Source organism: Triplophysa dalaica, chromosome 2, assembly GCF_015846415.1.
Source record: "Triplophysa dalaica isolate WHDGS20190420 chromosome 2, ASM1584641v1, whole genome shotgun sequence".
NCBI classification, from domain to species: Eukaryota; Metazoa; Chordata; class Actinopteri; order Cypriniformes; family Nemacheilidae; genus Triplophysa; species Triplophysa dalaica.
Window position 1 is genome coordinate 20,124,922 of NC_079543.1, and position 13,484 is coordinate 20,138,405.

The following is a 13,484-nucleotide window of genomic DNA, read 5'->3' on the forward strand; positions in this document are numbered from 1 at the left end:
GACTGTTCATAAAGACATTATATCCTTTGCCAAAGAAGCGAAAATGTGACAACATCTCAGTTCTGTGTCAGCCACCATAGTGTTTTTTCGAAAGGGAGGATGGGAAGGAGGGGTGGAGTTAGCCATTGGTTGCAAGTTGCAACATCACCACTAGATGCCACAAAATTTAATACACTGCTTGACCTTAAAGTCAATTGATTCATGTATAGCCCCAAAAAGCACATCCATCCATCATAAAAATATACAAATGAATCCAATGAGTTGAAATGTCTCATAAAGTAAAATAATAGGTTTGTGTGCATGTGGTCTTAGGTCTCTTATCATCAGGAGTGGCGCCAGGAATTCTGGGCCCTATGGAAACCAAAATTTCTGGGCCCCCTACAAATAGGAAAATAAAAAGGGGGTCTGCTCTTCTGAGCCCTAAATCAGCCTGGGCCCTTAGAATCGTCCTAACCTTCCACCCCTTTACGGCGCCCATGCTAATCATTTACATTTACGCATTTGGCAGACGCTTTTATCCAAAGCGACTTAAATTGCATTATCCTATACATTTATACATAGGTTTATGCAATCCCCTGGGATTGAACCCACAACCTTTCGTTGTTAACTCAATGCTCTTACCACTGAGCAACATGTGCATGTGCATGCATGCGTGTGTTCATGTGTGTGAAAACCTTTTTGTGCCCATTTTGCAACACTTCCACCAAATTCGCTAAATAGGCCATGGAGGTTTAATATAATGGCCAGAGCAAGTCATTGCCAAGTAGGTCAAGACTATCCTATCCAATCTCACTTCAATTTGCTGAATTATTACACAAGTTATGTCATGCCTTGTCTTAAAGGTTTTTAAAAAAATGCATTCAAAACTAAACGTCAGCCATTGACTGACTACACAGTAGAGTCTAGGCATTTCAGATTTTGTAGTTGAAAACTGGACAGAAACACAACATACCTGCTTTCACAGTGTGTGTGTGTGTGTGCGTACATGCGTGCCTGTGTGTAGGTCTCTGTCACCTTGAGTTCTCACTGTAACGCTCATAGTCACAGTGAAAGGTGAGCAGAGGTAATTGGAGTCTCTCATCCTTGTTTGTGTTTGTGTGTATGTGTGTGTGTTTGCTGGTAAAATTTTCATGCCTTTTCCAGGCTAGTGATTTATAATTCTGTCAGGTCCTGAACCTCTTCCAGAAGGAACATCTGTTTGGAACCCTTCAGATCCTCACTCTCTCTCTCTCTCTCTCTCTCTCTCTCTCACACACACACACACACACGCACACACACACACACACAGACTATCTGTGTGTGTATCTTCAAATGGTAATCCAAATTTAGCAGTTAAAAGGTAGCTTGTGTACTGGCATTCTCTTGTGTGTATTGGACAAGCAGGATAGATGCTTGTGGACCTGCAATCTCTCTCTCTCTCTCTCCCTCTCTTTCTCTTTGTGTTCACTCTCTGTTTTCCCCTCCCTGCCCTGTAAGAACTGGCTAAAATGAATCATAAGACCCATGGCTGTGTGTGTGTGTGTGTGTGTGTGTCTGTGTTTGTTATTGATTGCTGTAAAAGCAAAGCATAAATCATACCTTGATCAGTCTGTTTGTGGTACAACAGGACTTGTTCAGCGCTCAGATTGATGTTGTACGTACGGGAAAGCTTGTGTTCTCACGTGTGTTGAGTGAAGTTGAACATACACCACAAAAAATCCCACCAAGATACTTTATAATACCTGACATCTTTTTAATATCAGAGGTCCCTTTTGTTTTCTCCTGAGGGTTAAATTGAACTCAGCGGCTGGGTGTGTATTCCAGCGTGTTGTGCCAGTCCGGCGTAAAGCACGACAGTGTGACAGAAGCTGCTAAACTTGTCTCATTATCCCATAAATAATCCCCGCCCTGCTCAGGGTCACATGGCATCCCATCCATCAATCAAAAGCTGCTGCTGTTGCCGTGCCGACAACATCCCTATGAGGGAGCGGCACTCGGGCCTCGAATTAGAGTCCATTACTTGCAAGAATCCGACCAGGTTCTGTCTGATTATAAAACGCTTCCATTAGCATGTCCTAATGGATTGTACAGGCTTAACCTTTTATAAAATGAGCAGATACACCATCACATTTCGTGCTGAATATAAGAGCGCTAAAGTTCGTCTCGACACACAAACTTGCAAACGCTCGGTCAACGGTGAGGTTTGTGCGACTGTTGACAGACTATGGCCCTCCAGTGTCATATTTGCAGGTGTGTAAGCGTGCGTACCTGCGTCTTTATGCATGTTTAATGGTTTTATTGTAGAAGCGAGCGATGCTAGCATCAGCGTGAGTGTCTGTGTTAAACTAGGCCACATATTCCCTCTCCTCTCCAAACGCAACCTACTAAACCACTCAAGCATAGAAACCCAATAAACCTCCACCGCTCCTTTTTCTCTTTGCTTTTTCTGACTCGTCTCTTTAGTTCTGTCAGCAGACCCTCATTAATTGTATTGATCCTATCTCCGCGGATGCTGTCCGCGTGTGACCTCACTCTAGTGGATTACATCAGAATTACATCACAGCTCCGCGAGAAGTGGACGCGTCCGCTGGGCTTAACGCATATGAAAGGCCGCCGATCGCCCTGCCGTAATTGAATGTGCCTCGGGGGTGCACTGAACCACCCCATAAAGAGCCCGACGCTGGAAAATTGAGCGGGGTATATGGTTGCTAGGCGACATTAGCCTTAGCGACGGATCAAAGTCCAACATTTGGTGGGACGTTTACGACAGATGTTAGACAAATGAAATCATACACAAATGCGACTAATACACGCCTATAGACAAATACAAAGAGCAAAGGTTTATGACCTGATGGTTATTATACACACTACTGCCACCTACAGGAAACACTGTGCTATTACTCCTAACACGCCTGTCACTCTGGAGCTTTATAAGAGGAAATTAAACACGGCTGTTGACTTATGAAAATGAATGTATGATAAACTCTTATTTCTCTTGTCTCCTTAGATCAGTATATTCATGACTCATCTCTCCAATTACGGGAACGACCGCTTGGGATTATATACGTTCACAAACCTAGCTAACTTCCTCAAGTGTTGGACAAACCTGAGGTTGCACACGCTTCCCCCCCTGCAGTTGGCGCATAAGTACTTCACACTGTTTCCTGAACAGAGAGACCCGCTCTGGCAGGTCAGTCATGAAATCGGACCATATCATTTCTATAGAACCTCTGGATCACTGCTGGAGACATTAAAGAGATTAAACGGCTAAATATAACGTATTTGATTTATGAAAGATTGTTAATACTTGAACAGACATTCAATAGCCAAGTTACAGGTTGTTTTCAAAAATAAAATGCAATTATGTAATTGCGACAAGAATAAATGACATCACGTTGCCTAGATAAGAACATTTGTGACCCTGTTACCCTCTACAACTCCTTATCCACCTTAAATCTAATAATTTCATACGACAATTTGAAGTCATCTCTAGGATGATCCATATAACATCTACGATTAAGACCCGTCTTTGTTTGAGTTTGTATATAAATCATATAGTTTAGACAGAAATTGCTGCTTGATCATGTTCATTTACATTTTGTGTTCAGAACCCATGCGACGACAAGCGGCACAAGGACATCTGGTCCAAAGAAAAGACTTGCGACAGGCTGCCAAAGTTCATGGTGGTCGGGCCTCAGAAAACAGGTAATTCTGTTCTTCTCACACAAGAACTCCCCCCTGTTGTCTTTTCTGTTTGAGAGCTTCAAAGCTCGGCGCGTGTAGACGGATCTCCTCGCTCCACTGTTCCCCTTCATCCTTCTTCATATCTCACCTTGTGCTACTCAAACTGATGAAAGTGCAACCACGGGCGTTCAGCTTTAGAGAAGAACAATACAGACAGGTCCCCAGGGGGCTAGGCGGGGGGGTTGAACAAGAGAAAAGTCGGAGCGCTGTTTTGGGCTGAAAGATTTTGATTGGTGTCAGGACACAGGCTTGTTAAACACTTCTGCTCTCTGCACTCATCTTCTTTTCTGCCGTATCGCAAACTCGCAACACGCACACACAGAAAAAATCTATAAGGTAAATGGTGTATCGATCCCTTGTCTCTTAGTTTCTCTGTCTGTGGGCCGAATCTCTAGCCTCAAAGTGTTTCTCTTGAATGCTATCAGCTGCACATATAATTTCATCATTAAGAGGGGAAGGGCTCGATGATTTTTTTCGTTCTCTTTCCTCCCTTCACATCTCTCTCTCTCTCTCTTTCAGGCACGACAGCACTCTACCTCTTCCTTATCATGCATCCCTTCATCTCCAGCAACTTCCCCAGTGCGAAAACATTCGAGGAAGTTCAGTTTTTCAACACCAACAATTACCACAAAGGCATCGACTGGTGGGTGTGATGACTGTCTGTTATTGTCTTCGCGCGAGCGTTTTTTTCTAACTTTAAGCTGCTTTCCTCTCAAAGGTATATGGAGTTTTTTCCCGTACCTTCTAATGTCAGTACAGACTTCCTGTTTGAGAAAAGTGCAAACTACTTTCCCTCTGAGGACACACCCAAAAGAGCCGCCGCCCTCCTGCCCAAAGCCAAGATCCTCACTCTGCTGATCAACCCTTCAGACAGGGCCTACAGCTGGTACCAGGTACAACATTGACCAATTACTCATCTAAAACCAAATCAATTAACCAATCAGAGTCAATGTCGCTTTCTTACAGTATTAATAAGCTGCATAGTAATCGTTCCACTTCAGCTATTTTGTCCAAATAATGGTCAAGCCAAAATCAACAGTTGACAATTTATCTGCACAACCCTTATTTTGCTAAATGAAGTCATCCGGCATTCCGGAAATTTGCATATTATGTGCATTCTGTAATAATAGGGATGTTAAGTTATGCTGTAATAAATGTAGCCCTTTTTGGATAAGCCTATGAGGCACACACATGTTTTGTCTTTATGGGTAGGTGTCTTACATGGAAGTCAGGCGTACACATGTTCATGTGCGATATTGTGGAGAGATTGAATATGTGTAGGTGTGAGTGAGAACATCACTGAGTGTAAACTTGAGTGTGAGAGAAAGAGAGTTATCTCATCCACAGCATGCACAGGAGGGCACAGCATGAAGCTGCTACCACATACACACTAAGAGACCATGAAAAGAGAAAGATTTCAATCTTGCCTCCCATATTATAGCTGTATTTGAGGTCGAATGAAGCTTAAAGGAATAGTTCACCCCCCAAAATGGTGCTTTAGTTCCAGGCAGTCGAAGACGATGAAGATTAAGGAGATTTGGTCACCCATTTACTTTTACTGTATTGAACAGAGCTGCCCTGGTGAAGGTTCAATGATGGAGCCGGTGTGGCATGTGGCAGAAAATCTGATTATATAATGTGTACATATATATTCTTTGTTGTAAAGTTTTTGACATTTGTTTTATTCTCATCGGCAGCATCAAAGGGCTCATGAAGACTCAGCAGCATTTCAGTTCAGCTTCTATGAAGTCATTTCTGCTGACCAGCTCGCTTCACCAGAGCTGCGCTCTCTCCAGAACCGCTGTCTCATACCCGGACTCTACGCCACACATCTGGAGAGATGGCTCACCTTCTACCCTCCAAACCAGGTAACACACACTTGTCGTCTGTTTGGGCTGCTTTGAATTGTATTGAATATTTTACAGATACTGAATCCACGTTTTTTCTCTTCCTGTAGCTGATGATTATAGATGGACAGCAGTTGAGAAATGATCCAGCCAAAGTGATGGATGAGGTTCAGAGATTTCTGGGTGTCACTCCTTATTACAACTACTCCCAGGCACTCATGTGAGGCTCACACACACACACACACACACACACACGCTCAAACACAAAGTAGGGAAGTTGTTTTTTGTGATGTGCTATCTTCTACATAAAATCATCAATCAAAATAAAAAGAACATTGTGTGAAAATATAACCTTGATATCTTTAATACTGATTGTGTGAGGTCAAAGATTAAACTGATAGTGAAAATAATTATTGAAATTTATTGTTAATTAAATGTTATTAAAATGATCACTATCTCATAATTAAATTTTGAGACTGTAGCCTGGATTTCACACAATGGGCCACATATTTATAATTAATATTAGCTAAATTGTAGCATTTTATGTTTAATACTATAAGTATGGATGTTAATCAAAAAAATTTCAGCTCACATAGTTAAACACACTTATTCACTTCCTCTTTGAGAAATAAATAATGCATAATATTTTTAATTGTCTTGATACCAAACTATATTATATAAAGTTATATATTTTTGGAGAATAAGGTACCTAACTGCAATGACAACGCACATACAATGCAAATCTGCAGTAGTTTAATAATAATAAAACTGAAAAAAATATCTGACTTAAAGATGTTATATAGCCTGCAGTAGAATTGCATTAAGATTGCTATGAATTATGGCTCTACGCTCTCAGGTGATATTTCACACTTGTGCTGCGATGTTAATTATATCTTGCCATACAATGAATGCAAATTACTGTTGTTAAATGTTCACTGTCTGGGCTTGATGTGTAACTAAATTATCAATAAGGAAAGAATTACATTCCCCATTTACTGAGCAACATGTCCTCACCTGGGGTGTATATTATGTCTTACTTGAAATCTAATGTCCATATGTTTGAGGATGGAGAGGGTAGTGAAAAAATAATTAGGCGGGTATGAACACAATAGTATATATCAGAGGTTCTTAAACTGGGGGCCGTGGCCCCCTTGGTGGCCCGAAGATGGACCTGGGGGGCCACAGATTTTATGGCATATTATGAAATATAGAAATTCATCATAGATTTTATGCAATCAAACATAAAACAATAAGACCACCAACCAAAATAATTGATGTTCCAGCATTGTATAACTGAATTTTTGGTTTCATTAAAATTCTGAGTTTAAGATTATATGTCTTTATTTGGGGGACCGCAAAGCAATGCATCCTACACAAAAAGGGCCTTACAACTAAAAAGTTTGAGAACCACTGGTATATACTATGAGGAAAGTTTGTATTGATATATCTGTGCTTCTGTGTGTGACACTGGAGTGCAGATCAGCTCTAATTATCTCCAAATGTTCGTATCAGATTTTAAGAATCCGACAGTGCAGAATGAACCAGTGTCAAATTAAATAAATACATAATTGTCCTTAAACATATCTAAAAGTAATCTCTCCCAACATGTTCAAGTGAACAGCCCTGAAATCCCCAGAATGTAATTACTTGTGTGTTTTACAATCATTATGGGAACATTTGGTGCGCACAAGGACAGACAAACAAGACCAGATACACGCCCAGACACTAGTGATACATAACAGATGCGTGCCTTAGATCCATGCTGTCCCCGGTCCCATGTGTTTGAAAATCAGCAGATAAAATTATTTGAGAGATCCATGTTCTCCTAATTCAATGCATTAATGATCTATACACAGCCTGAACAGGATTAATTCTGATAATCTGACTGTAACCATTGACACAGCACGAGAGCAAGAGGATTACCATCATCAGGCCTCTCGAATTAAACCCAGCTCGCTCTCATCTGTTTCTCTGTGTGTGTTAGATTGCTCTTAAACCGCCATGTATCTATGCTAATCGTTTTATCTAATACAAGTAGATGCAGGGAGGAAGACATGAGATGGCGGGGGGTTCAGTTATGACATAATTAAGTGATTTCGGTTCAAATAAAATAAAGGCATCTGGGCAATTCAATTTGTTTTCCTTTTTTTCCCAGACAAAGAAAGGATGGTTTATTAGTGCAAAAATAAAGACGTCCAATCGATGCCTTATCTGTGCTTTTGTCATTCCCCTCAGAGTGACGGGAATAAAGTTTGGTCACGCATTGCCTCATAAACTCAGTAAAAGAGTAGTTCTGTCTATCATGCTTTACAGCTATAGCTGTTCTTCAATGGCGCGAAGGCCATAAATTTGGGGTCCTTTGTATCAGGTCATTTGTAGTATAGCCCACTCATAGGACCCAGAGGAGAAGGGGTCTCACCTTAAAGGACGGGCTCGAACAGTACACTAAAGGATAAAAGCTTCAGGATTCTTCCGTTACAGGGGTCATATGGTGCGAACACGTGTTTTTCTGTGTCTTTGGTGTGTTATAAATTGCCCATGCATGTATTATACACTTAATATTGCTCAAATTAAAGTGTCGCTAAAAAAATGCATTCTATCTAAAAGTGAATTCTCACCCAGACCGAAAATACCACGTTTTTTAACCTTGTATCGTACAGACACATTGAATTACATCTAAATCAAATGATAATAAAATTCGTTTTAGCTGTGTCATGTGACCCCTTTAAGCCACCAAACAACACAGGTGAAGCTAGTGTTGTTCAGCAGAGCCACCAGTCCTTTTTTCTCTAAGCGCTCCTATTGTATAGAAATGCATGTGGAGATACTCCAAGCAGACAATGCTTCGAACTAGCTGATAAAGCACTAGAAAGTAAAGCCAAGCTTTCACATAAATAATCATTTGAGACACAAAATGTACAAACAATCTTACACACCATCACATTTGGTGCAGTGCTGCTCACTCGATATTGATTTCAACCACCGAATCGAAAATTCCCGAAATGGTCTCTAAATAAACCAGTTTCCCCAAAAAATGATGCAAGCGAATGCTATTTTTGTTTCCTTTCATAGGTAATACCATAAAAAACACGTTTCTGTTTTTCATGACCCTTTAAGAAAGCTCTTTAGTCAACAGGAAAAGAGGACATGGTGTTATGAAATGAAGCATTGGCTGTGTCAGATTGGTATACTACGGGCTCTGATATAAAAGGCCGAAAGATTGAACTCAGTATTACCTGTGTCAGGTGTCGTCTATTTCAGTCTTGTCTATACGTGTTTGTGTGTGTGTGTGTATGCCACTGTGAGGCTCTGCATGTGTTCTCTACCGCAGCGCAGACAGCTCCATCAATCTTTGGCTTTTATTAATAACCTCCCTCCATTTGAGTCGCTCTCACTTCATCTATCGCTCCACACATCTCTCTCTCTCTTCTTGTTTTCTGTCAGTTTCATTCGTTATCACCTTATTTTTACTTTGTTTTCTTCCTGTTGTATTTTGCTTGAGTCTTTAAAAAAAATGTGTGTCAATTCCTGCCTCATACATCACATGCATCACTGTGTTGCTTTCTCTTTCCTTTATGAGTTTCTTTTTAAACCAAATCCTAAGGTATTGTACGTCACTAGTGTTTGCGCACAGTGTGCGTGTATTTCATCATAAGCTATATACACAAGCCCTGTTTTTCAGCCCTGTTCTGCAGCTTCGAAAAAAATAGAGACCATTCCTAATTTTCATTTCAAATCCGCTTTTCTAGATGTATTGTGTTTGTTAAATTTAAATAAATAAAAAATCAAACCTCATGAGTGACAAAGTCATCCAACAGCGATGTGAAAGACTGACAGAATGACAAGACACATGGAAACTGTGATAATAATCGAGGTTATTACATAAAAAAAATGTTTTTACTTTTCCTAAATACATGTACAAATATTGCTGTTGAATTGCATTAAAGTGATTATGAACCAGGTCTGAAAATAATTCAGAGCATCTTTGCTGTTACTTTTCTGTTTCTCCGGTTTTAATTTCTGCAAAGAAATACAAATAGAAACAATATTTTTAATTGAAATTTGGTAGAAATGTTGTAAGTAGTTCACAGAATGAAACAAAATGAGCACTTTAGCTAAACACATACCAATAAATGTTACATTTCGAAAAACTGGCCTCTTAATTTTTCAACGGGTGTATACAGCAGGGGTTCCCAAACTTTTTTTTCTATTATTTTATAATGATTTACTCATTACTTTTTACGCATATTTACTTATTGTTATACATAAACCATAATAAACTTTTACTAGATGGTCAAATTTCATCAAACAGATTCAAGTAGTTATGGATGTCCTCTTTATAAACGTTGGCCTCTTTTCGTAACTGAGGACAATAGCCTTTCTGACTGCGGCACCTCCCTGAGCTGTCTTTGGTTAATACGTTTCATTTCGACAAATACATAAATCTTAAATTTAAAGCCTGAAAAATAATCTGTGTGCACATATGGGAATGTTTAAAGTTGTGCTGTAAATTGAGTTGCTGCACCTAACCTTATGCATATTTATGAATTGCAAGCTATCGTAGTTTGCAAGCATTGTCTGCTTGTGTTCTTCCACACTGTCAAATTGAATAAAATGATTCTTTCATCTACCTGGAGCTAAATTTTTAGCTCAAATTTTATCTTGCACAAATACAATTAATATGATGCACTTCTTGCATAATTTGCCAAAATTACAGCTTGGTTGCGCCGTAAAAAAAAGTCTTCACATGTCTCATACTTTTACTGGCATTTTTGTCACCTTGGTAACTTAGTGCACTAAATTTGGACGTTCTATGCGGTAAAACGGTTGTTTGCAGTGGAAGTGATGCCGCAACTGAGTCCGTTAATCCTAACTCTAATTTGTGTAAAAATTTGTTTTAAATCCAGGGACATTAAACGGCTAAGCTGACAAAACACCTCTACAGTATATTCTTCCCGGAGAGAGAGAGAGACAGAGAGATTTCTGCTTCCATGTTTTATGGGGATTTTCCTTTGACTTAATTATTTTTTATACTTTACTAACTATAAATTCTATTCCCTTAACCCCACCCCTAAACCTAACCGTCACACATATCTTTCTGCATTTTATGTCATCAAATGAAAATATTTTTGTTATGAAAAAAGCTGTTTTCCTCATTGGGACGGCAAAAATGTCCCACAAGGTCCAGACCTACTGGTATCACACAAACACACTCAAAAATGCCTTTTGCTGAGAGCTTTTGGAGATTGCTGATGTGTTTGTGACTGCTTATCAAACCAAGCCATGTCTCATCTGACAGCCAGACAAGGTTACAGCAGACATCTGTCAGTTAGACCTGTGTGTGTGTGTGCGTGCGTGCGTGTGTGTGTGTACAACAGTCTAGGCCAGATTTCCTCCATCTCTTTAGTGTCAAGATGAAATGAAAAGATCTTATCGAGTTCTCTGTCTGGTCACAGGTTCGATCCTCAGAAGGGGTTCTGGTGTCAGCTGCTGGAAGGGGGCCGGACTAAGTGTTTGGGGAAGAGCAAGGGGCGAAAATACCCTCCCATGGACTCTGAGGTAATGCCTCCCAACAGTAAACTCAAAATGGAGCCTTTAATATTTAATGAATGATTACAGCGGCATTACACAGAGATGTCATTATTAAGTGATATGGGTCAAGATGGAGAGAGAGATAACTGGAAGCCTTCAGGTCTTATGCTCACATGACCTTCTGACTGTTAAATATTGCAAGAGCTAATATGCCTATAGCTCGTGTACTGAATAACTGATACATACAGAACAAACAATATGTTATGCTTCTACATCTGTTATGTTAAGTTGGCGAGTTTAGCAAATGAAATCAAATTAAAACCATTTTAACAACATTATTCAAATAAAGTACTGCTCCTATGTATACCTGTTTACCAAATCTTTCTTTCTTTCTTTCTTTGTAGTCCCGAGCCTTCCTCTCCAGGTTCTACAGGGATCAGAACATTGAATTATCTAAGATGCTACACAGATTGGGTCAGCCTCTACCAGCCTGGCTCAGAGAGGAACTACAGAAGGTCAGGTAGCCCTAACCAAACCACCGCTGCTCCGGTTCACAACTCAAAGGAAACTGAAGACTTGAACAGCACTGAATGCCACCTACCTGCAAGCTTGCAGCGCAAAGATAAAAAGATTCAACTCACCCGTCATTGGAACAAAACGGTTGGATGTGTCCATGGCAACATGGAATATTTGCTGCAGACTGTCACAATTTGAATAGACACAATGGACAGTGGGATGCGCTGATGAACATGTGACCCTTGAACTTCACACGCTGCCAGAGATGGACAGCGTGACGAACAATTCTTCAGTTTACTTCAGACTTCCAGTTGTCTTATATTTACTGTCATTTCCCCCATCAGACACTGAATATAAGGACTGCATTTAGATTTTATACTTAAAGAGATTTAGAACCAAGTTAGTCAACGTCTGGCACAACCTCTGTTCATGACCTCACATGATCAATCAACCACAGAAAAGATGCATAATTGTAAAAATCAAGAGCACAGACAAGCTGCAGTCAGCTTACAGCATCGGCTTTCAATTGGGCAGTGGAGTGATGTCATCGTGATGTCATGTCTCAGTCCACGTCTCGGTTAATGTTTTGGCCTGAAGAGTGAAAATCATTTTATTTTTAGTTTGTGTGTATGTGTGAACGTATGTGTGTGTCTTGGCATATGTCTGTAGCCAGGTAGCCTTAGCTCCGCCCACTGGACTGCAACTGGTTGGCTGATGAATTTGAAGTGTGATTCTTATTTTTTAACAATTTGCCTCAATATGGTGAGAAAGTGCTTTGAGAAAAATGTAAATAACTATATATATTCAATAAACACTGGACAGTCCTTGCAAAGTCTTATCTCTGATTCTGGATTTTTCTCCTGTAAAATTACATGTTTTTTCTGTTTTCTGCAATTTTACGGTTTTCAAAAGTAAACTGTAACAAAAAGATCCTTTAAAAAAAAGACTAAAACCTTAAAATAACCGTTTTGTATTAAACTAACATGTTCTCCCTTTTTTTCTTGTAAATTTGCAGTCTTTTACTGTCTTTTTGCAGTAATTTTACGGTATTTGACCATGCTTTAAAAAATACATGAAAAATCTGTAAAATTTTGGGGTTTTTCAGCAGCCTATAAGTTATCCCTTAGCATTCCCATTTATTGACAATTTAATAATTATAAATAAGTAATAGAGGGTCTTTCAAATGTTGTAATCTGCCGGTTTAAGTAGTCTTTAGTGCTAAATGGTCATTTGCTATGCATACAGATGGCATGCGGATGCTTTTGTTCAAAGCCACTTACAGAGCATTCAAATATATTTAACTAAATTGCTCAATAAATTGGATCTGATCCAATGTCACTTCAACAAACAAACACAGTCTACTTAAACAAACAGTCAATTGATGCATTTTTATATTCATTTAACATAACACCTGGTTGACCCGCTTTAAAACAGCAATTTCACTCTACAAAATGTTTTCAGTTCAGCAGTATTCGCTCTTGACATCATGCCAAAACATCTCAACACGGCTGAGGTTAGGACCACTCCAGACGGTGCATTGTCTTCTGTTGTAGTCATTCTGTTGTTGATTTATTCATGCGCTTTGCATCATTGTCCTGACGCATCACCCAACTTCTGCTGAGATTCAGCTGGCAGACAGATGGTCTTACATTGTCCAGAAATATCTCCTGATAAAATAGAGAATTTGTTTTTCCATCAACAAATTCAAGCTGCCTAGGCCTTTAGGCAGAACAGCAGCCCTAAACCATATAGACCCCACCAGCATACTTCATAGCCAGAGTGAGCTGATGTTAGTATGTTGTTTTTTCCAAGTAACTCGCTTTTAGTCTCATTTGTCAACTACCATATATTACCAGTGTAGACATA

At 39.7% G+C, this 13,484-nt stretch overlaps 1 protein-coding gene across 8 annotated transcripts in view; it reads left to right on the forward strand.

The window, feature by feature from the left end:
- ndst3 (N-deacetylase/N-sulfotransferase (heparan glucosaminyl) 3) overlaps positions 1–12,426 on the forward strand; it is a 135,921-nt gene extending 123,495 nt beyond the window's left edge. For all 8 annotated transcript variants that reach the window (XM_056737950.1, XM_056737943.1, XM_056737968.1 and 5 more), the window contains 8 exons: positions 2,987–3,169; positions 3,588–3,684; positions 4,243–4,366; positions 4,442–4,616; positions 5,421–5,591; positions 5,681–5,790; positions 11,027–11,129; positions 11,507–12,426. In XM_056737950.1, the coding sequence (XP_056593928.1) occupies positions 2,987–3,169; positions 3,588–3,684; positions 4,243–4,366; positions 4,442–4,616; positions 5,421–5,591; positions 5,681–5,790; positions 11,027–11,129; positions 11,507–11,626 (1,083 nt within the window). In that variant the 3' untranslated portion in view covers positions 11,627–12,426. The remainder of the gene's footprint in view (positions 1–2,986; positions 3,170–3,587; positions 3,685–4,242; positions 4,367–4,441; positions 4,617–5,420; positions 5,592–5,680; positions 5,791–11,026; positions 11,130–11,506) is intronic.
- The last annotated feature ends 1,058 nt before the right edge of the window (positions 12,427–13,484 follow it).